The sequence below is a fragment of the Sturnira hondurensis genome, unplaced genomic scaffold (assembly GCF_014824575.4).
Source record: "Sturnira hondurensis isolate 20B ecotype Veracruz unplaced genomic scaffold, ASM1482457v3 Scaffold0008992, whole genome shotgun sequence".
Taxonomy (NCBI): domain Eukaryota; kingdom Metazoa; phylum Chordata; class Mammalia; order Chiroptera; family Phyllostomidae; genus Sturnira; species Sturnira hondurensis.
The window spans coordinates 2,280,293-2,304,458 of NW_028081623.1; the positions used below are offsets into that span (position 1 = coordinate 2,280,293).

General features: G+C 36.1%; 1 protein-coding gene across 2 annotated transcripts in view; it reads right to left on the reverse strand.

Annotated features, from left to right (window-relative positions):
- The window catches only part of PTPRZ1 (protein tyrosine phosphatase receptor type Z1), a 192,033-nt gene that overhangs the window by 18,711 nt on the left and 149,156 nt on the right, over positions 1–24,166 (reverse strand). Inside the window, exons 13-21 of one of the 2 annotated variants that reach the window (XM_037056515.1) lie at positions 20,784–20,928; positions 14,996–15,087; positions 10,674–10,759; positions 8,214–8,234; positions 7,956–8,052; positions 4,446–4,528; positions 2,927–3,061; positions 2,230–2,364; positions 1,272–1,435 (exon numbers count right to left, since the gene is read on the reverse strand). In XM_037056515.1, coding sequence (XP_036912410.1) covers positions 1,272–1,435; positions 2,230–2,364; positions 2,927–3,061; positions 4,446–4,528; positions 7,956–8,052; positions 8,214–8,234; positions 10,674–10,759; positions 14,996–15,087; positions 20,784–20,928 — 958 coding nt within the window. The remainder of the gene's footprint in view (positions 1–1,271; positions 1,436–2,229; positions 2,365–2,926; positions 3,062–4,445; positions 4,529–7,955; positions 8,053–8,213; positions 8,235–10,673; positions 10,760–14,995; positions 15,088–20,783; positions 20,929–24,166) is intronic. The other variant, XM_037056516.1, reaches the window with a different exon arrangement.

The window sequence follows — 24,166 nt, forward strand, 5'->3', positions numbered from 1 at the left end:
ACTTCAGTCATTTCTAAAGGGCCATTATCTACTGACTTCTTCAAAGACTCTACTAAAGGGACAGAATTCAGAGACAGGGATCTTTTCAGAGGCTCTGACAAGTAGAAAGTGCTACAGTGGAAAATAAGCACCTGCTCTGCACAATACCCTGTTCTCTCTCCATTTGCTCAGAAACAATCCCTGACCTTCAGGGCTAGTTTTCTTGCATCTTCCCACTTCCCTCAGTTTATCTTCAGGCTAACAGATTAAAAAACTGAAAATGGGTCTCTCAAAATTTGTCTGATGATAACCCCTGAGATAGGTAATTAGTATATTTCAGATAAGTTGTATATCAAAGGAAAATACCTGGTTATACAAAAACACAGACACTGCTTTGCAAAAACACTGCACATAGAAAAAATTTGATTGTTGTGATCATGAAGCTTGGTATAGAGCCAACATGCAGTAAATGTTAACTTCTACCTTTATTTTAACAGAAAGATATTATCTGAATACTCTAACATTGTTTTCTCTGTCCCTGACATATCATTGTTTCTTATCATCAACCTAGCCTTGGGAATTAAAATTCTTGGGCAAGGATGAGTTGACATCATGTTCAATAATTAGAAAGATATCAGGAAAATGAGAAAGGGTTTTAGATCCCAAGCTGTTTTAAACAACATAAAAGTATTCTGTCAAACTCCTCATACTCAGTGTGCTGTGTTTTCTCTAATGTCAACCTGGCATAATAACTCTACAAGAGACTATCAAGTCCCAGGAACAGGGGTTGCTCTTCAACCATTTTTATCCCACGCCAGTACACAGGTTGGGCAACAGTAGGTTCACAGTTGTTCATATGGAAAGTAATAAAATAATTCATAAATAATAATATAAGAATAAATTCTGTGTTTTACATACTCACAACTGTAAACCTACTTTGCCGACCCCCTGTACTGTAATAACTGTTTAATGGTAAAACACTGTTCTGCCTGCTTCACATAGTTAATAAGTTGAAACCCAACTGAACAATCAAATAAGACAATAAACACCATAAAAATATCTGGTGCTTTGAAATATTCAGAATCAAATTCTGACTATCATACTCATCTCCTAGTGATCAATATTTATGAAAAGTGGCATGTAATGTCATTTTCCCCATGAGAATACTTCATGAAATCATTCCCATTTTGGCAAAATCTTGGTGCCATTGCTTCCCTTGTTATTCGCCTAAGCAATTCCAGGGGTTATTTCAGATAAGGGGTTATTCACAGAAACCCCTCTGTGAATCTCACCTGCAGTGGACAACAACAGGCCCCACTGCGTAGCGCTTGGCATGGGCCGCCTTCCTGACGAAGGTCAGCACAGGCAGCGAGTACTCTGGCACTCCCATGTCAGGCCACTGCGTGTAGTGGTATTGTGTGACCACACGCCCATTGGGTCTTCCTTTCTGGGAGCCCTGAAAGAGACCAGATGGCTAGTAACAGGAATACACTCACAAACACACATGAAACTCTTAAACAGCAATTGACAATTCAGAGCTTGATATTGGCAGTCCACAGTGAAGCACACATGTACATTTATTTGTGATGGTTCATTTTGTGTGGCAACCTGGCCAGGCTATAGTGGCCTATAGTTTGGTCAAACACCAGTCATACCAGATGTTGCTCTCAAGATATTTTTAGATGTGATTGATATTTTAACTCAGTACACTTTGAGTTAAACAGATTATACTCCAAATATGAGTGTGGTTGGCCTTAAGAGGAAACTAAGGTAGGTTTCCAGAAGAGGAAGGAATTCTCCTCAAGTCTTTAACACAGAAACTCTGCCTGAATTTCTAGTTGGGGCCAGTGAATCTCATTCTCTCAGCCTCTCTCAGGCTCTCCCTCTATTTCTCTCTCTCCCTCCCCAACAACCTCTCTCACTAATACATCACTGTTTTGGGGTTTTCCCCCTTTCCCTATTTCAAGTTCTACTAATTTTAGTTGAGTGTGCAGTTATCAAAGGGGCAGAAATTTTTGTTCCTGCATCACATCCACTTGCAAGCATTGGCACCAAGACCAATCTTGCTCCAAGGCCATGGCTGGCAGTTAGAGACTTGGAAGGAACCTGTGGGGTTGAGGTGTGGCTATGATAAGAACTCTTAATGCCTTAATTAAACACTTTTACCTTATCTTGGTTATACAATCCACTTACTTGAAGATGGACCAGATGTGTTATTCAAATGAGTATGTCTATTATTTGTGGACTTACCTTTTTTATCTTTGTATTCCTTACAGTAAAATTCCTCACAGTATAATAAGCAAGTATTTGAACACTCTTCTGAGTGACCAGAAAGTTTCCATACTCTTCACTACCATCAGCAGGCCAATATTGGTCACATTTTCTCTGCAAAGGGGAAAGTAAAGATGCTATTTCCATGTCCAAAAGCTTTATGTAGAATAGTCCCTGAAATTTGTGAAGGTCTAAGAATGTGACAGGAATGGTCTCACTCACTGTTCCAAATATTTATTTCCTTTCTAAGTAATTGCAGATTGGCTATAGATGAGACCAGGGACAGAATCACAGAACTGAAAGCGACTGGAAATGATCTGGTCCAGCTCCCTTTTAGACACAGAAAGTGTGGTCAGGTGCTCTGAGTCTATGGAGCCAGCACTGGAAGACAGCTCTTCAGAATGAAAATCACACTGACTCTACATTGCTTTGCAATGAGCCCTGTTGACTTTTCTTGCAGTATGAAGAATGCGTTTCAATAGCAGATAACTTGATTTATAGTGAAATTTTTTGACTTGTAATGTTAACACTTTTTCTTTAGTTCTCATACTTATTAGAAAGCAATCCTGATGAACTCTCATAACTTTTGCTGCTTCCTAATGCTGACTCTATTAAAAGCAATTTAAAGCACCTCTGGTCATTACTTTGGGGATGTCATAATAGACTACACACACACCCTTCCTTTCTCCACGAGGTTTGTTATCATGACGATGACTTCCACATTATGCTCCCATATCATTCTCCAAAAGTCTTCAGCTGTGGATTTCAGTGGGCCTTGGGCAGCAATGTAAGCTTTTGGTCTGTTGTAACCCTGAAAAAACAAATGGACAAACATTTCTTACTAATTTGTATGCCATTTTGACCATCTACAATTTAGGTTTTTAAAATTGTACATTTTTTCTATAAAACAATAAAAATAAACTTGCAAAGCTGGAGAGACTGGATAATACTAACAAATACAGCAACTCTTCTTTAACTACAGGTTTTTGTAGAAAAAAGGGTGCACAATTCTTTGCACCTTCAGCATATGGACATTTCATCTAAGTCTTTGTACCATGCTCAATATCCTGTCCCTAACTGTTCTGCTTTGAAACATGCTTCAGGCATTGGGGCTCAATTGTCTACAACAGTTAGGAAACCTCTGGATTTGTCTCCTTGCTCTCTTCTTGGTAGAACTGAGGAAGACTAATGATTAATTGCTATCCTTTCCCTGGCATCCATTGCTGGCCAAGATGCCTTACAAGCATTGTCCCTAATCCATAAGGTATATGCAAAATGGAAGCATCATCCTGATTTGGAGATAAGGAAACTTCCATTCAGAGGAGTCAGGTGGCTGTCCAAGGCCCCACATCTAGCCAGTGGCAGAGCTGGAATTCAAAGCCAGTTCTGACTCCCCAGCCCATTTTCAGTATGACATACATATTGCCTTCTCTGGCAGCATGAAGTGGTTGCCTACAAGAAACCCACTGTATACTTATGTTTGGCGCTCACTTCTTTGAAATCAGCATTCCACAAAGAATAAAACTGAAGGAAGCAAGATTGAGAGGTCACTGTCAGGAAAATAAAAGTTTTACTAATATTCAATTGACCATATGAAAAAAAGAGTGGTCTGTTTCCCCTGGAGAGTTCTAAAACATTCTGCAAAGCTGGGTATCCTGAGGGATACTCAAGATTATAAAGGCTGATAACTGGTCTAGTAGTCATCACTTTTAGCCAGTATCACCTTGAAAATTTTTCAGTCAGGATTTATTGATCATCTGCTATAGACACAGCATTGTGTCAGGGGTCTAGGACAATCAAAATAAGCAGTGGTATGGTCCCTCATTGAAGAGGTTCTGAACCTCTCTAAATATATCTATATTTATATCTATCATCTATCTACCTACTTGCCTATCTATCTATCTATTTACCTACCTAACTATCTATCTATCACCTCTCTATCTATCTATCTATCTATCTATGCTACCTTGAAGATACATTCCCAGCATGAATTCCTCTCTCATCTAGAAGATACGCCAAATACATGAGATTGGCTATTGTTCAATCAGAAATCCTTTAGTTATGGGATCTCTCACCACTGATGATTATGTACCAAATATAACATGTATTAAATACTAATATATGTTTGACATGGTGCTATAACAAATTCTCATTCTAATATAATTTCCATAATATTTTAGTTAAAACATGCTTACATCAACATAATTGGCATTGATGTAATCAGTCAGTTTGCCATCTTTTTCAGCTAGTTGTGCAAGTTTAACTCTACTATGGTCATCTGTAATAAAAAAGAAAATATTTCATTTTAGTACCAACTACTTTTCAGCATAAAGTTCCTTTATATATACATAATAATTTATCAAGTATAATTAGAACCAGTACATATATAATTTATTTTAGTAGGCTTTGGGGGTACAGAGGTAACAAAGATAAAGATAAAATAACAAGAGCTTCTGCCTTCAAGAGGTTTTCTAGCATAGAAGCTGAGGATGGACATATACACAGAAAAGAATGCTCAGGTGTCAAGAGAGAGATGAAAAGTAGTGGGAGACATGAAGGACGAACCTGCATTGGTTTGGGATGATAATAAACATGTCATTGAGATTAACCTGAACTTGGCATCTTAGCTGGGTATCTAAAGGTGGATACTGGGGCTGTGCACTGGAGAGAGCACAGGCAGGAGAGAAGAGTGATGGGGATCTCAGAGAGCTGAGGAGGGGTGGCAAAATATATGCTCTGAAGATGAAGCTGATGGAGCTAAGGAAGCAGAAAAGACCTAGGAAGTTTCTGTGAATGGCTACAGCAAATGGCTCTTTCAAGGGAAGAAGCTCAAAGAGAAACTACATCAAAGGTGGACAAGAGAAAGGTTGCCCAACAACAGACTTGGATCCTGCCCTGTCAGTATAGGGAATGAAAACTGATAACTTACACACTATATAATGTGGTAATTCAAATATGTTGAAATGAGGAGTTTGGGATTAACTTCAGTTCTATGGAAAAACTGTAATTATTTGGAGGAACTACAGAATGAAAAAGGAGAGTGTTACAGGAAGGAAACTTGGTGGTTTCACAGGAAGGACTCTTTGTTCTTTTCAAGGATGAAGAAGTGAGTACAGACCAAACCATGACAAGGTAAAGAGATACGCAGGGATATAAATGCTTCTGTGGCAATAGCAGCTCACAAAGGTGCAGGGATATATGCAGAAACTACATATGGCAATGGAACAAGGGGTATAAGGCCAGGCTTGCCTAATATTCTATTTTGATTCTAGGATATTTTGATGGATGTCACTGGGTAATTTTTCTGTTTTTCTTCATCTCTAAAGTTGGACTGTTATCACCTATCTTGCCAGATTGTTTCAGGAAATAAACAAAATAATTTGCTTACAGTGCCAGGCACATAATTGTGTTCAACAAATGATCATCTCCACCCTCTTCTTAGTTTCCTGTGTGTATTTCCTATTCAGCTTGTAGTTTAACAACTGCACCCTCTCCAAGAAGCAGCTGAGTTTTTATGTGCAGCCAGGGTGGTTGCTTCAGTTGAGGAAAACAAACATGAAGTGGACCCTTCTACTAAAAAATAAAAGTTGATGTAAGCCCTGTGGAGAAGGCAGCACCTAAGCAAACTAGAAAATGTGCTAATAAAAGGGAGGAGAGTGCAGCTTCATTGGCTTCCAGAAACTAGAATGAAACCAGCATTTCAATAACCAAGCTGGTAATACCATGCTTACATGAATCTAGGGAAGCTCATGGAATGCATAAAAAGGAATGTAAGTAGAAGTTTCAGGAAGGGGAAGTGAAGATGAACTGTAAGAGATGGAGGGTAGGCTATATTAAATGAAAATAAGAGGAAAGAGATGTAAACAAGAGATGCTGTATGCAATTGTTGAGTTATGTTGTACACATGAAACTAATATGAAGTATGTCAATTACACTTCAATTAAAAAAATAACTTTTAAAAGATTTTTTAAAATTTTTACACAGAGGGGAAAGGAGGGAGAAAAACATCAATGTGTGGTTGCCTCTCTTGAGCTTCACACTGAGGACCTGGCCTGCAACCCAGGCATGTGCCCTGACTAGGAATCAAACCAGGGACCCTTTGGTTCACAGGCTGGTGCTCAATCCACTGAGCCACACCACCTAGGGCAAAAGATACTAATTTCCTAGGAAAAAAACACATAAACTTGCATCAAGGAAAAGAGCCAGATAACAATTCATTGAGAAGAAAAAGAGAAACTGCTATGAAAACAAAGGAAAAAAAGGAATCCAACTAACCCTTTTAGGACCCCAGGAAGAAAGACAAGAGAGGGAGGAAAGGGTGGAAGGAAAAAATAAAGTTTAAAACTATATAACTTGGCTAATAAATTCACATAACAGTAAGTAGATCTCAAGTGCAAATAGGACCATAGAATATAAATAAGGACAGAAACCATAAGAACTATAGTGAAAAACATATTTGCCAATCATGCTTCAGACAAGGGTTCAATCTCCAAAATATATAAAGAACTCATGACTTAACACTGGGAAGATAAACAATCCAATTTAAAAATGGGCAAAGGACCTGAACAGACATTTCTCCAAGGCGGACATAGAGGACCCATAGATATATGAAAGAATGCTCAATATCACTAGCCATCAGAAAGATGCCCATTAAAACCACAATGAGATACCACTTTACACTAGTTAGAATGGACATCATTAAAGACTAACAAACAACAAGTGCTGCCGAGGATGTGGAGAAAAGGGAACCCTGCTCCATTGTTGGTGGGAATGCAGACTGGTGCAGCCATTGTAGAAAACAGTGTGGAATTTCCTCAAATAGCTAAAAAATGGAACTGCCTTTTGATCTAGTGTTCAATAATGCTGGGATTATTACTCTTAGAAACCTGAAACACCAATCCAAAAGAACCTATGCACCTCAATGTTCATAGCAGTGTTATTTATAATAGCCAAGTGCTGCAAATAGCCTAACTGCCCATCAGGGGGTGACTGGATCAAAAAGCTGTGGTACATTTACACAGTGGAATACTACACAGGAGAAAGAAACCTACCCTTTGCAATAGCATGGATGAAACTAGAGAGTATTATGCTAAGTGATATAAACCAGGTGGCGAAATACAAATACCAAATAATCTCACTATAAGTGGACCTCATGAACAAAACAAACAAATGAGCAAAATATAACCAAAGACATGGAAATAAGGAACAAACTGACAGTGACCAGAGGGGAGGGGGAAGAGAAATAATGGGGAAAGAAGGGGAAGGGTCTAGACAAGGAACACGTATAAAGGACCCATGATAATGGACAACAGGGTGGGAACTGACTGGGTTAGCAGGGTTTGGGCAGAGCAGAGGAGAGCAACAGGGAAAAATTGGGACAACAGTAATTGAACAACAATACAAAAATAAAAGAAAAGAAAAAGAAGACATACATGCACACAAAAATTTCAAGTTCATGAGGCTTGAAGAAAGGGGTGAATTAAAATTATTTAGTTTGTTTAATTTAAAAGAAACAGGTGTCATTAATTTTGGAATGTATTTAAATTGGAGTGACATATGTGATGTGTTATCTAACACAAATTTTATTCCCTGGCACAAAGGTCCTGACACAGCTACAGTGACTCTGCTCTCAGAAGACTTCAGGAGAATGTTGAAAGGCACAGACAATGATAACAAAGTCGGGGCTGAGTTAAGGACATACTTACAGGCAACGATATTTATATATCGGTTCTTGTGCTTATTGTCTGGGTGATTGGAGCTGTCTGCTGTAATACCTAAGTCAGCAGTACAGCTCTGCACTTCCTGTAAAGAAATTGTACATATAACATTTTAATACATATCTTTTTAATTAAAGTGCCTTAAAATATAATGAAGACAAAACAAACAAAATAGTCTATCCACAAAATTTTACATGTTACAACTATTTCTTGGCTAAAAGAAAATGCAGTGAAATAATGCCTTACCTGGTAAAACTCTTTCAGTGTCTAATGAGGGAATGAATGCCAAAAAAGTAAAGAAATCAAATTCCACAGCACACGACAAATGAGAAAAAAAAGTGTTCATATTAGGTTTACAATGGAAAACTATGATCATGCAATAAATACACTTGTCAATACTAACAAAACAGAATGTCTCAAACAGATGCATGCAAATCAAAAATTCAAATAATTTTGGAACTTTAAAATTATGCAAAAGTTAACATTTTAAAAAAGGACATGGGGATAATAATATGATGAAATTTTAAAAATGCACATGAGAAAAACCATATATTTGATAGCACACTTTATCATATTAGATTTGCTAATATCTAAATATAATATAATTTGATCACTGTAGCACTATTTAAAACTCTGAATCATTGATACATATTTTTGTTTATTTTGAGTAATTTTAAGGAATAAACTGCTTCCTATTAGGTGGTTTGTAACAGATTTAGGGCTGCCAAAATGTTAAAAATCTCCAAAAACTTTTAAATCATACATTCGAGTTTATTTTGAATAAAAATTCAGATGCATTACTTTCTATATATTTAATTAGTATACCTCTTTTTAATTTATACTTTATTGGGTATAGAAAAATTACTTCTGGCAATTATCTTTCAATGTGAACTAAAATCCTTTTTAGAGATGTTTGTTAGGTATATTAATTTGGAATTAACAGTTATTTAATATTAAAATAATAACATGAAACCTTATAATTCTTAAGAAAGTATATAACCCAAATATGAACCTGATTCATCAAAAAATGGCTCAGCCTATTTCCAAATAATCTTTTGAGGATTTTTGTTTTGCAGCAAGTCATCTGATTCTAGATTTAAACACTATTTAATATATGAACCATTTAAGGTGTAGCATTATTAGTTATTAAGATAATTATTAAGTTAATGAAAACTTTTCTTGACTGAGATTGTGAGTTAAAAGCAATGGAACTAAGAAAACATGTTTTGACCTTATTTTATTAATCTTATTATTACAATAGCTTGATAATATTCAAAAAGATTTTATAGTTGTGAAAGCTATAAATCTGTTTTTGCACAGAGGCTATCAGTAACTTTACTATAAATTGTCTATTTTTTAATGGGTTTTAATATTTTGGAAATTAGACCTATCCTTGACACATTCTCCCTCTCTCAATTATGATTTTGTTTGATGCGAACCTGATAGGCTTTATGAATTAACATCATTCCACTCAGTAACTTCTCCTGAGGTAAGAAAAATTAATTTGATGTTTTAAGTATGTAATTCTTACTATTATTCTACTTGATTTAGTCATTATCTCACATTGCTTTCTTGTTCAATGTAGCTATGATTGAGGTCTCTTTTAAGATTAAATGAATTAACTATTTTAAATTTGATAAAACCATACCACATTCCAGTTCTATTTCTTGTGACTTCTAAAAGCTTTCTAATCTATAGCATCTTCCTTCCCTAAACATACCTGGTTGAGGTGACTCTTGGGGAGCAGTCCCTGGGTGCAATGGAAAGAGCGGAACACCCTCTGATCAGGACCAGAGCCCAAAGTGCTTGAACGAGGGGGTCCAAGAGCATTTGGGGACTCAGGTGGGGAAGACAGAAAGGCAATCTGATACTTCTTAGAGGGGGAGGGTTGGAGGATGTGGGCTGGAGAGCCCTAGCTTTCTGGATTAAAAAGGACATGAGCTTTACGATCACAGACCTAGGTTTGAATCCCAGCCCTGCTACTTACGACCTGTTAATTCATGTTGTGAAAGTGGATTTCACTGGTAATATGAATAAGAATAAAAACAACTTCCAGAACTGGATTAGGGTTGAATGTAGAATCACCTAGTATAATAAATTACCTTATTTTGAAAAATCTGCTAAACTGATAGGTCAATGGAAATATTTGTCTGTCCTGCATAAGAGAATTTTAAGGGATATTACTAGAAAAATTTTCACAGAATGTAAAGTTTAAATGTTTTTTTAGAACTGTATATTTTCTTGAGAAGAAGATGGGATTTTACTTTGTGTAATATTTATTACACCTGTATAATAAATGTTTCTGTGTTTATACTGGTACAATATTTGTAACTGAGTTTATATATACTTTGAAAAGCATAACACTTTGTAGTTTACTGTAAATTATATTTAGAAAATTAAAAGGAATCAGTGTTACTAATGCAGATTATTTTTTAAAAGAATGCTAGAGATTGTATTTTATGGAGCAGTAACAATGTTTTTAAGTTTTTCTACTAGTACAACATGGCTTTTTTAAATGGAAGACCAATTTTTTAAATAATATGATAACCATCGCACATTTCCTAAAGACATAATGGTTATGGAACTAATATTCTCATGAGAAATGAAAACGGCTTCAATGTAATTATGTCAAGAAATAGTCTACTGCTGAATCTTTCAAGTTTACTATTTTCTATATTACTTAAAATAAATACAGTAAAATCATACCTCAAATTCTTCAGTAAAACCACTACTTGCATGTAAGTCTGCAACATGCTTTGGAAAGTGCTTTATTGGAATTGCTCCAACATCATCTAAGTGAATAAAAAATGAGTTTGGAAAGGATAATTCAACATTAGTGAATGTGCTTCTGATTTATAAAGATTTATTAGGTTCCTTCTTCTAAAGCAACCTCAAAGTTTAATTATTTTTATAATCCAAATTTCTAATTTTTTTACTATCAATCATAACCTGCAATTTAAAATTCTATTTTGACCAAGAATCGCTGTCCTGTTTCTATTGTAAAGAGAAAACAGTTAATTCTCAATGTTAAATTATAAATGTCACCAAAGTTTCACTTCTTATCAGAAAACTTCATCTCTTCATTGGTAACTCTCTCTAACATGAGTGGGAGTTACATGTACATTCTAGGGAAAATGCAAAAATAAATGCTATCAAATTTACCATAGACTAACATGATACACAGTGCAGTTTCAGTTTCATAAAATTGTATAGCTAATGTCTTACTGTTAAATAGTCTGATTTTATAGTTGAACACATTTTCCCCTAACTTTATAAATAATAGAGAACATTTATAAGCAGACTTTTCACTGAAAATGCTGTCCAAAATGTGTGGGACTTTGAATCTTGAATATTTCAAGAGCTTTAACTTGAAAATATGCTACATAAACAAAGTCATCCGATCTGTTAATTAATTGTGAAGAGGACAAGTTATTTCAACAGGCTGTATTTTTATTCTTGGAAAGAATTTCTCAAATTAAACATATTACTAGTTCACAGTATGCAATTTCACAAGTGATTTCTCTGACAAGGAAACATCAAACACATTCCACTAGAAACAGTTATTTACATCAACAGATGTTCAGCATCTAAGCCATTTAATATTTTAAGCATCAGTTACCAAGAATTACTTGATTTAAAAAAATAGAATCCATCTGTTCTCTCTCGTAGATGTCTGTACCTGAATACTAAACTTGAATTAGCCAGTTAAGCTTAAGAGACACTAGACAAAGAAGTAATTTCACCTTCACACCACAGAAGAATCTTGCCTGAATGTAGCTGTTCTTACCTATTTATAAAATAGATAAGAATCCAGAAATAATTTGTCAAGTCAAAATCATTGGTTCTTCTACTATAGCTCCTTCTATCCATTGATATCCTGTACAGACAACCTCTCTGCACAAGCAAATTGACTACTTTTTATCATGGGTTATTTTGGTAATTTCTTTAATGAATTGGTCTGCAGGTGAGTAAGACCCACGTGTCTTTTTATCCTCTGACTTGATGTGAAAATATGTACATTTTGGGGATCAGGAGTGCACTTTTGAGATCTGCAGGTGAAAAGAGGAGACACCCTTGATCACTACTCTGAGAAGCAGAACAGGGATTTTGGGTTTCCTGAACAAGGAATTGATTGTAGATCACTTTGTATATCGCTAGTAATTACCTAGATTTTGGATAATACTGTGGTTATTTTGCACACCAATGCTGTTGGGGTAGAAGAGGTATGTTTGAAAGTGAAGGGACTCAAAATGCAATAGATAACAGAGCTGTCAATCTCAAAATTCCTAATATGTTAATGAGAAATTGTGTTGTACTAAAATAAATACACAGAAGTTTAATATAGAAGTAAGGCAGTAGCAATTAACATAGGTTGATGAAAATGAAAAAGCCAAACATTTTTGATACCTATGTCTACTGAAAATTTCAAAGAAAATAGTTTTCTCCTCTTTTCTTCTATTTTTAAAAGTATTTTTATTGATCATGCTGTTACAGTTTTCCCAAATTTTCCCCCTTTATGCCCCTTCTGCTGCGTCCCCCAGCCCTCCAGCATCCCCCATTTAGTTCATGTCCACGGGTTGTACATATAAGTTCTTTGAGTCCTCTGTTTCCTATACCATTTTTATCTCTCCCCATCTATTTTATGCCTACTAATTATGCTTCTTCTTCTTCTTCGTACCTTCCCTTCCATTCCTCCCTTCCCCCTCCCCACTGAAATCCCTCTGTGTGATGTCCATTTCTCTGATTCAGTTCCTGTTCTAGTTATTTGCTTAGTTTTTGTTTTCATTTTTTTCTTTTAGGTTCATTTGTTGATAGTTGTGAGTTTGTTGTCATTTTACTGTTCATATTTTTTACCTTCTTTTACTTAGATAAGTCACTTTCACATTTCATACAATAAGGGCTTGGTGATGATGAACTCCTTGAACTTGACCTTATCTGGGAAGCACTCTATCTGCCTTTCCATTCTAAATTATGAAAACTTTGCTGGGTAGAGTAATCTTGGATGTAGGTCCTTGCCTTTCATGACTTCTTTCCAGCTCCTTCTTGCCTCTTTCGAGAAATCTGCTGATGGTCTTATAGACACTCCTTTGTAGGTAACTCTCTTCTTTCTTGTTGTTTCTTCTAGGGTTCTCTTTTTCTCTTTAATCTTGGGTAACTTAATGACAATGTGCCTTGGTGTGTTCCTCTTTGGGTCCAACTTCTTTGGGACTCTCTGGGCTTCCTGGACTTCCTGGAAGCCTATTTCCTTCACCAGATTGGGGAAATTCTCCTTTATTATTTGTTCAAATAAGTTTTCAATTTTTTGCTGTTTTTCTTCTCCTTCTGGAACACTTATAATTTGGATATCAAAACACTTCAGATTGTCCCAGAGGTTTGTAAGACTCTCTTCACCTTTTTGATTATTCATTTTGTTCCAGTTGGATGTTTATTTTTTCCTTTTGTTCCAAATCATTGATTTGAGTCCTGGTTTCCTTCCTTGTCACTATTGGTTCCCTGAATATTTTACTTTATTTCACTTTGGGTATCCTTCATTTGTTTCTTTCATTTTTCTACCAAGCTCAATCAGTTCTGTCAGCATTTTGATTACCAGGGCTTTAAATCCTCCATCAGATAGGTTGGCTATCTCCTCATTGCTTATTTCTTTCTGAGGTTTTGATCTTTTCTTTCATGTGGGCCATATTTATTTGTCTGGGCGCACCAGCTAAGTTGTAAGGGGGTGGGGCCTTAGGTATTCACCAGGGGAGGACAACCCTCTTTGCTGTGCTGCTGTGCTGCCTATGGCAGAGGTGCCAGAGAGGAAACAATGCAGCTCACCTGCTCTGCCCTAGCCTCACTTTCCAACAAACTCTCCTGTGAGACTGGGAGTTTCTCCCACTTTGGTAACCCCTGCTGTAGTCCACAGTAAGCTCTGAGTCTCAGTTTCCTGTTCAGCCAGCCCCACCCACATGGACCACTGCCTTGTGGTTCTCTCTGTCCACCCGTCTTACCGATCTGGTTGGTCTGGTTGATTGTTTCTTTAATTTCTTGGATGTTGGAGTTCCATGCAGTTTGATTTCTGGCACTTGTGATTCTTTATTGATTTTAGATTGGTTGTTATCCTTCTTTTGGTTGTGCAAGGAAGCCATGAGTTTCTACCTACACCTCCATCTTGGCTAGAACTCTCCCTCTTCTATTCTTTAAATCATGAAATTTCAGAAGATACTTTCAGGTAAAACTTGGGTCTTTAGCAATAATATATGTAGTGCCAGAACATTTATAAAAGCTCCTGTAAAATGACCATTTGGATGAGTTTTTCCTTTTGATTTCCTTGATTTGGTGACTGTCCGTGTCCTGATCTCACCCTCTATCCATGCTTCTTTCATAGGGCCCTCATTTCTAACTACTTTTTTGTTACCACCTTCATTCTGGAATATTATACAATGTTAATTATATAAGTGTCTATGAATTTAGTGTGAACTGAACTCTAGGGTTGCTGGGTGTCTTAATCAAAATGACACTGGCTAATTCTTGCATATTGTTAACCAGGCTAGTTCAGATATTAAATAGTTGATGTTTCCTTAATATATTTAAGAAACTTCTTCTCACATAAACTCAAATGGTCAGATGGGACCAACACTTTATCCTGATTTTTGTAATCTTGTCCTACCCACACTACTGCATTGATTTAGTCTTTTTGTTATTTAAGTTTCCATTAAAGTAGCTGAAATGACCAAAACTCAGCATCATTCTTTTTCAGCATCATTCCTAATAGGTTATTGCCATAAATGCTTGTTCTTTGACATATTACATCTGAAAATTATAAATTATTTTCCACATCATGTGTATGGTTAAGAATGTTCAAAATTTCTGAGAACAACTTATACATGTAGGGGCCAATACATGCAGTAATACATATTTTGGGCAACACAAATATTTACTGAAGTATATTATAGCCATTTGCAAAGTACTCCAATATGGACAAACCTTCCAACATTTTGCTTCTCATTCAACATCTGCCAGATACTCATGGTCACACATTAAGCTATTACCTGAAATTGGGAAAATAGGGGATGAAGGTGTGGATATTACTCGAGGAGAAGTACTGTCCTCCAAATAAAAGTGTGCTGTCTGGAAGCATTTCCTGGAAAGGAAAGAAAGCAATTTATACTTCTAGCTATCACAGATAATATGACAACTTCTGAGGTGCTTGAAAATTATGACAGAAATCTTCAGAATCAAACATAAGTTCAAATCTGTATTGATTTTTATAAAATTCAAGGTATTAAGGAAATTTATGGTCTCTAAGTTTATCTCAGCTTTACCTGTACCAGATGCAGAAGAGCAAGCAAATTGATACCAGGCATGCTGAAAGCAGAGATGGCATGTGAAGTTGTAGTTGGTGCCGAGTAGTGCTTTGCCAAGATAGAACACCTCAATACCCTGGTCACTCTTCCACTGTGGCTGTATACCAGCATCTTGGCACCTTAGACAGGACCACAGTGGGAAGGAATGCATGTTCACAGCTATTTTCATTCAATATTTTTGTGACTAGGTCCTTCTGAGCATATTCAGCTTCTAAAAAAGGGCAGCCAGCTATGACCATGTAGAAACAAAATTTCCACAGTGATAACATTTTGATGAGAAAGCAGGCAGGTTTATATTGTAAATATGATAGTGCACTAATGACAGAACAAAGTGAGGAAATAATGAGCCTATATTTTGCAATACATTTGTTTTGTGCTTATTACATTTTTAAAGAAGATGGGATCATGTCTTTTGATTTATGTAGACCCAACAACAGGAGTACAACCGGTATGAAATGTTGAAGGATGAGATGGAGTTTTAGGAGCAAGTAAAACCACCAACCATACATTATCCACAGATGCATTCTAGACTCTCTTGTCTACCTGAGCCTCAAATGAATTAACTTAAAATCTCAAAACATTTGGGAGGAAGAGGTGAAATCTATAGCTACAGAAAGATGAATGAATTGATGGTTGAGTGGCTGGATAAATAGAGGATGTATCTTAGAGAATGGGAAGAAGGCTGAATCTCAACGTAGAAAAGGTAAATTAAAGCATATTGGTATTGAATTCTAACATGTTGCTAAAACACCAACTCTACTTTTTCTAGCTATGTAAGCAGATACTCTTTTGCTTTAAAAAATAAGTGGTCCAATAATGCTAGTTGCATTAACCGGTAAAAAAAAAGAACCTGATAAATCATACCCCAAAGCTTGAAAGTGTAAAAATTAAAACAGTGCAGGCCAAATTCTGGATGAAGGGCATCTGTATATCGCTTTGGTGTGCTGTATAGGACAGTCTCACCTAGGAAGTGACTTTCTACTTAAATAGCGGCATGGTACATGCTAGGAGGCTGCTATTATGGGTTGGTAGCTCCACTTGATAGGCCACAAACTTACGTTTAAGATCAAGAGAGAATTTGAAATGTTTTTCTTTCCCCGCCCCTGCAATTCCAGCCCCAGCCCAAACAATGTGTCTATGGACAGTTCCTTTCCACATGGTTTTTGATGCAGTGTTGTTTTACTGAATACATCTTCGGTATTTCTTTAGATTCTACTACTAAAAAAGCTCTAAAAATTTTGTCTTCTTTAAAAACAACTTTTTGAAAAGCTTCCTTATTGAAGTAATTTTGCATCTTAGAAACTTACTACTTGGCTCATGCAAATATACCTTAAACCATCTGGAAAATAATAGGAAGTCATACTACTTAAGGTATGAAAAGATTCAATACCTATAGTCCATCTGTTCTGTACAAGCAGTGAATGTCTTCACATCTATGTGCTAAGTGTTGATAACTATGTCTCCTGCTAATTATCACTCAACCATGAACAAGAAAGTGCCGACTGTTTTAAACTTGTAGACACAGGTCCTATCAATCAATGTTAATCTGATTATTTAATTTACACCTTTTCATCACAGTAAGCATTTGGAATTGAAAGCTAGGGATGTGTAATTATTCCATTTTATACATCCATATACACATATGAAACAATATTCATCAGGACGTATTCATGACAAAAACATTGAAGAAATTCTGACTGAAATCTTTACAATGATCTAGTGAACCTTCCCAATGAATGGCAAAAATAGAAAACCAATTCCTCGGTGGGTCAGTGACATGCCCAAGACCACACAGGAAAGGCCAGGCTGGTCTGGGAGAGGTACCCAGATTTTATCACCTCTAATCTGTCCTATCTTCCTGCTACAATATGCTTTCTTTCCAGGTTTACACAAAACATGGGGAGCTACCTTGAGTTGGGTAAATCAGACAAAAAAGAGGATTTATCATAACATCTGAGGTTACAGTTTCTCCTGAAAAAGTAGGATAAGAAAATGTTTAAATATATAAACTTGGAAACACTTATAAGTGCCATGTTGCCTTTCGGACTCTTGTTGGTGTGACTTTTAGGCCTTTTCTCAGGCTGCAGTTTCCAGGAAGGCCTAAAGCATCTCCAAATTGGCCAGTGCGATCATTTTGCTTACAAATGCATCTACACTGGAATTTGGATAATTCACACAAATCTTGAAGAATGCACTAACACCAGCATTTGGTAATTTAGTAAATGATAGTGCTACTGTAATTCTGATATAAAAAGTCACATTGCAAAGTGATTTAACTGCAAGTGTGTGTGAGTTATGGTGGATATATTAAATTTTGAAATAGGTAAGTAAAAGTGACAAATATTATCAGAATATTTGATAGTTAGATATAAAATAAATACATAAAAGCATCAGAGTGCTAATGTACTCTGTATTGAAGGTACATAAAGTATTACTTGTGAGGAAAAGAGAAACATCTTATTGGTAAAGGTCAAATTATATTGTCAAACTTGAAACTTTATCTTTTTTCTCTGCATAATACAGATAAAATAACTCATTAATAGAAGATAAAAAACCATTCCAAAATTTAATTTTCCATGAAATATCAAATCATATGGAATAAAAGTCATTTTCAGATTTGTAGAAAATAAACTTAAAATATTAAATAACAGATTAGAAGACCCATTACTATTTCCATGTTATAACTTTAATCCATCTGACATCTTTATTGGAAGTTTATTCTATCACAAGTTACTATGAAGTAGCATTTGGTCCTGTTTTCCATCTTATTTTGAGTTTGTTTAACCTCAAGTCCCACTAACTTCAAAAATTGACTGGCAGGAAAAATTAGATTAGATATAAACCAGTCATCCAAATAAACATGATATCAATGTTGGTAAGAAGGTAAGCTAACAAGCCCAGTGGGGAGAAAAGCATTATGAAGAGCAAACATTTGTGAATTCGGTATGTGTTCTTGGGACTTGGTTGAGCACGGAATCTTCTGTGAAAAGAGTCTTGGCACCTCTGCAAATTACTGAAGAAAGCATCTTCATTTGCATCAAGTTATGGAGAAAAAGACACTTAACCCATGTAGTGTAATGAAAGTATGATCTGCAGCCTACTCTGTTCTGTAAAGGAAATCAGGTATGAAATACAGCTGGCCATGGAAACATTCCGTCTCAGCTGACCAATGTGCAAACACATGTAGGGACATGCTTCACTGTCTCAGATGCACTTAGCTCATCTTGCTTCCCAGCCTTCTTCCTTCCTGCTTGGAATGCCCTTCTCCCTTGCCTCCACTTTCTGAACTCTACCCAGCTCAAGCACGACATTTTATATTTACCCTATCTATTCTGGCTTATTAAGATCACTTGGTCTCTTTTACCTTTATCTCTTTTAAAACTTTTAGCTTTAGAGGCTTGACTGCCATGCATATACTTTTGTCATATTTTAGATACTTTTCATGAAAAATTATTTTACTTTAATAAGCATAAATTTCTTAACAGGCGTGACTGTCATTCTTTTTTTTTAAATTTTATTTTTAGACAGAGGGGAAGGGGAAGAGAGAGAGAGGGAGAGAAACGTTAGTGCGTGGTTGCCTCTCATGCACCCCTCAATGGGGACCCAGCCCACAACCCAGGCATATGCCCGGACCGGGACTCAAACCTGCAACCCCTTGGTTCACAGGCCCATGCTCAATCCACTGAGCTACACCAGCCAGGGCTCTTTCATCCATTTTTGAATTATTTTTGGATGGATGGAATAATTGAAAATATGAATAATACGAATAATAAAATAATGAAAATATGGAAAATATGAATAATATGAAAATAATTATTTTCATCCATTATTTTCCCATACTAGTTAACATAGCCCTGGGTACATGGGAAACAGTCAATTCACACAATAAATATTTCTGAATAAAATGAGAGGATGCAGGCCCTGGCTGGTGTAGTTCAGTGGATTGAGTGCGGGCCTGCGAACCAAAAGATTGCAGCTCGATTCCCAGTCAGGGCACATGCCTGGATTTCAGGCCAGTTCCCAGCAGGGGATGCATGAGAGGCAACTATACATTGATGTTTCTCTCCCTCTCTCCTTCCCTTCCCCTCTAGGTATAAATAAAATCTTTAAAAAAAATGAGAGGATGTATTTTGGGATAACACATAAAAAGTGGTGATGCGTAAAAGAATGTTGCTAAGCAAAGAGTAGTTAATTTTAGATCTTTTGAACAAAGATCTTTTTTAAAACAGAAGTATAAGGTACTAAGCTATGACCTTTCTTTGTTTATAGGTATGATTCTTTATATTATTATAAGTCCTTGTTTTGCAACAGACCCAGTCATAACACTGATCCTAGTTACATTGTATCCCTGTTCAACTTTCTAATTCACTGTGTGTTCATGTTGCTATAGGGTGGGAAGCTAATGAGGGCTGCAATTTTTCTTGTTTTTCAGAGATTTTAGTAGGTGATTGATGAGAATGAAGCTACTTTTGTCCTCAAGACAAATTATAATAAATTTTAAAATCCCAGGTATCTTAATATAGTCATTAACTTTATTTTATAATTATATTTATATTTGAAATGCTTGATATTTACTTGTATGTATAGGGTAGTATGTCTTTAAAGATTTTATTTATTTTTAGAGAGAGGAGAAGAAAAGGAGAACAGAGGGATAGAATCATCAACATGCAGTTGCTTCTTATGTGCCCCTGCAACCCAGGCATGTGCTGTAGCCTGGGAATTGAACCACCGGCCCTCTGATTCATAGGCCAGCGCTCAATCCACTGAGCCACACAAGCCAGAGGAGGGCATTATTCTTTGTTATTAGTATGCAGTTGATGTGCCTCTCATAAAAAATTCTGTTCTTAAAAAATTATTTTTACTATATCAATAATTATGTTTTCCTGCCCTGGTCATTTGGCTCTGTTTTTCCTACCCTAGCCCGGTGGCCCATTTGGTGGAGCGTCGTTCTGTACACCACAAATAATTGTGGGTTTGATTCCCAGTTGGGGAACATACCTAGGTTGTGGATTCAGTCCCCAGTTGGGGACTGAATACAGGAAGCAACTGATTGATATTTCTCTTTCCTGTCCTCCTCTAAAAATCAATAAACATATTCTTAAATGAAGATTACAAAATTATGTTTTCCTAAATGATAACTTTTAAAATGCTTAGATTCATATTAATATTATGACAAGGTTTGAATGTTAGATTAATATGAAAGTACAATGGTCAAAATACTGTATTATATTAACCCAAACCAAAGGTCCTCCATTTTACCTTCAATTGTTTGACTTAAGTATGAAGAACAATCAAACCTTTTATTATTATGTCTCTTGATTCAAAAATTCACCTATTCATAGTTGCTTGCATAAATTAAGGGTAGCATTCAAGGAAAAGGAATTCTGAATATGCTTTGAAGAACTTTCAAGTATAAAGCAGGCAAAAATCTGAGCTTTATGAAATACATTCCCAAAACAAACACTCAACTTACCTCCAGTAGATGAGAATACCCACAAGAACTGCTAGACAGATAAATGTCAGGGCTGACACGACCACAAGGGGTATAACTGCCTTCTTCTCGGACTCCAGCCCCTCAGCTAGACCAACACGAGACTCATGGCTACTATTACTGGCTTCTGTGTTGGAGAAAATGGAGAGAGTTGATATTTAAACTTTAAGTTACAACATTTTTCAACTAAATAATTGCCATCTTCATCTCTGTTGCCCACCTTTAAAATTTTGACTCTAAGATGCAAAGAATGTCTGTGATTATAAGCAAATTTAAGTAAAAAAAAAATTAAAAATAAGGTGGGTCATCAGAGCCAAAGACCTAAAACATCCTAACAGAGATTTGCACCCAGGTATGAGAGTCATGGCAAGAAATGAGTATAATACTGTCTTGAAAAGGTTGTTAAAAGGAAAATGGAATTATTAAGATAAGAAAACTGCCCAGCATTTAAATAAAAACAATCAGGAAAACAGTGCTACTTACTGAATCACCATATAAAATCTTGATTTTCCAAACTTAACTTTAAAGGAATTATTTTAAAGCCTGCAATCAGGTAAATAATTAGGAGTAGTTAATGATTTCATTGAAAGAGAATTTTAGGATAACCCTTCTCACAGTAAAATAACCCTTAATTAAAATAATCAGCACATTATTTAAAATTTAAATGTAGGACGCATTATGCTAACTGAAATAAGCCACTCAGAGATGCAAATACCATATGATTTCACTCATATGTGGAATCTAATGAACAAACGAAACTAAGAAGCAAATTGAGATAGATTCATAGATCGAGAGCTGGCCAACAGCTCTGGGGTTGGGGTGGGGTTCACAGATTGAGCAAAAATGGAAAAAGAATTTATGGACGTGGACCACCGTGTGGTGATTGTGGAGGTGAGAGAATGGGTAGGGGTGGAAGAGGGTATGGGGGGATAAACGGTAATGGGTAAAAATCTTTTATGAAAAAGGCTAAATTCTTTTCTTGGGCTCATTTTAAAAGGTGACAAAAGACTACTTATTGTGACCAAGCAGGTGTCCTATGGTTCTAGCACTTTCGAAATCACTGCTTCTGGAGCTATCCTTTCCAGCTGCTGAACATTTCACAACCACAGGGGGCCAGTGGCCAGTCACCACCTTCCTTCTACTTTGAAGAGGGTGCAGTGGGAAATGAAGGGACCTGGACGCTAGAACTGTTCTGCCACGATGCTGCTGACACCACCGCCTGTCCACCTGGAGAAGTTTTGAAAGTACATTTAAATCCTCCGTGAGAGTCTACATTGCTTCCTACACAAATGGCACTTTGGTGCTATTATACTAAGTACTTCACTATTAAAAAATAATATGAGATGAAAGGATTCAATTGAATGTTAAATATTTTTAGAGTAACATAAGTTCATAAACATAGCATTAAAATATATCAAATGCAGAGAACTTAAGATTTAAAACAACAGCCTCCTTCTGTAACTTGATAGTGTAAAAATGGCCAAGAAATTAATCTAGTCATATGGGTCAAAGGCATACAAATGTCACTCAAATTTCTCAAAATGTTTGTTCTTATAACTATGGTAGCATTAGCTAGAAAAATGTAGAATTCAAAGATGTGCCTAAAAATCATAAAACTGAAAAGTGGAAATAGTCTAAGTTCACTGACACCTAAACTGTAATTCACATTCCTATGCCAGAGCCCCAAGCTTACTTTCTATTTTGCTAAGCATGTGCTCCGGTAATCATGTATTATGGTGATGTTCATCTAGAAAACTAATTAATCTGATAGTGAATGCATTGACAATTTCTTTATGAAATATACAAAAGCACCTTGTTTTATACATAATTGTCTTCACATTTTTTCTTCTGTGACCATCGTTATTTAAATAGAAAGTCTGTGGGGAATAAATGAAATCATCCGCTTAGCAGAGTCCCTGGTACCTAGTACCCAATATTGTCATCTGTATCAGTCATTCTTGGAGTGCAGTCCCTAGAATAGTAGCACTGGCTTTACCTGGAACTTGTTAAAAATGCAAATTCGGGGCTTTTCCTAACCACCCAAATTTGCTGACTCAGAAACTCTGTGAGGCCTTGGCGGGGTAGCTCAGTTGGTTGGAGGGTTATCCATATACACTAATGTTGTGGCTTAGATCCCTGGTCAGGGCACATACAAGATTCAAATGCATAAACAAGTAAAACGAGTCAATGTTTCTCTCTCTCTTCCTCTCTCACTAAAAATCAATACAATTTTTTTAAAAAAGAAACTGTGGGTAAGGCCCAGAAATCCGTTTTAGCAAGTCCCCCGGGGTGATTCTGGTCCACATTCAAGTTTGAGAACCAATGCCATACATTAACTTACATACAAAGCTAAATTATACAATTACATAGGTATTCAATGGCTACAAATATTCATAATAATATGTATATTAGTATATATAGATGCATAAATATCTCATTTTAGATGTGCATACATATGTATGAGATATGTCTGATCATATATGTGCTATATAAAGTATAACATATAACATGTAACAAATTACTGTATATACCATATACACTATATACACACACTTGTGAACACATATACTTTTATATAAAGGCTTTCTTTTAAGTTTTCTGGGATGTTTAATTTTAAAACACACCAGAAAAATAGAAATAAAGAACAAACTGACAGTGACCAGAGGGGAGTAGGGAGGGGGTAAAGGGGGAAAGAGGGGAAGGGTCACCACGGAACATGTATAAAGGACCCATGGACAAAGACAATGGGGTGGGGGAGGACTGACTGCAGAGGTGGGGGTGGGTAAGGCAGGGGAGAGTAATGAGGGAAAATGGGGACAACTACGATTGAACAACAATAAAAATAAAAATAAGATAAAATAAAAAATCTGAAAAAATAAAATAAACCCTTCAATTGAGAAGACAGAGTGATAAATCCATGGTAATTACATGTTATGAAACCTAGGCATTTTATTCCAGATGGGATACTATATGAAAATGCACCCAATCAACTAATTGCTTTGTATATTATGACAATTTGTTGTCTTAATTTTTATATCCATTAGTTGAGACTAAAATAATTATATTTATATGTCTCAGTAGTATATGTCAGTTAACTAAATAGTAAGAATCTACTAATAGACAATTAGGGAAAAAAGCACTGAGATTAATACCTTAAAGTATGCTTTCAGAATAAAACAGTATAATTTTGGTATTACAAATTAAGCATTAGACATATAAGTTAATGTCTACAATCTTGAAAGCCTAGTGCTCAGATACAGACACCAACCTCCCAGGCTTCCAGTCTCACTTTCCTATTAACGCCCTCACTGACCTGGACCATGCGATCAGTGTCTTTGGGTCTCGGTGTATGCAGTCATACACTG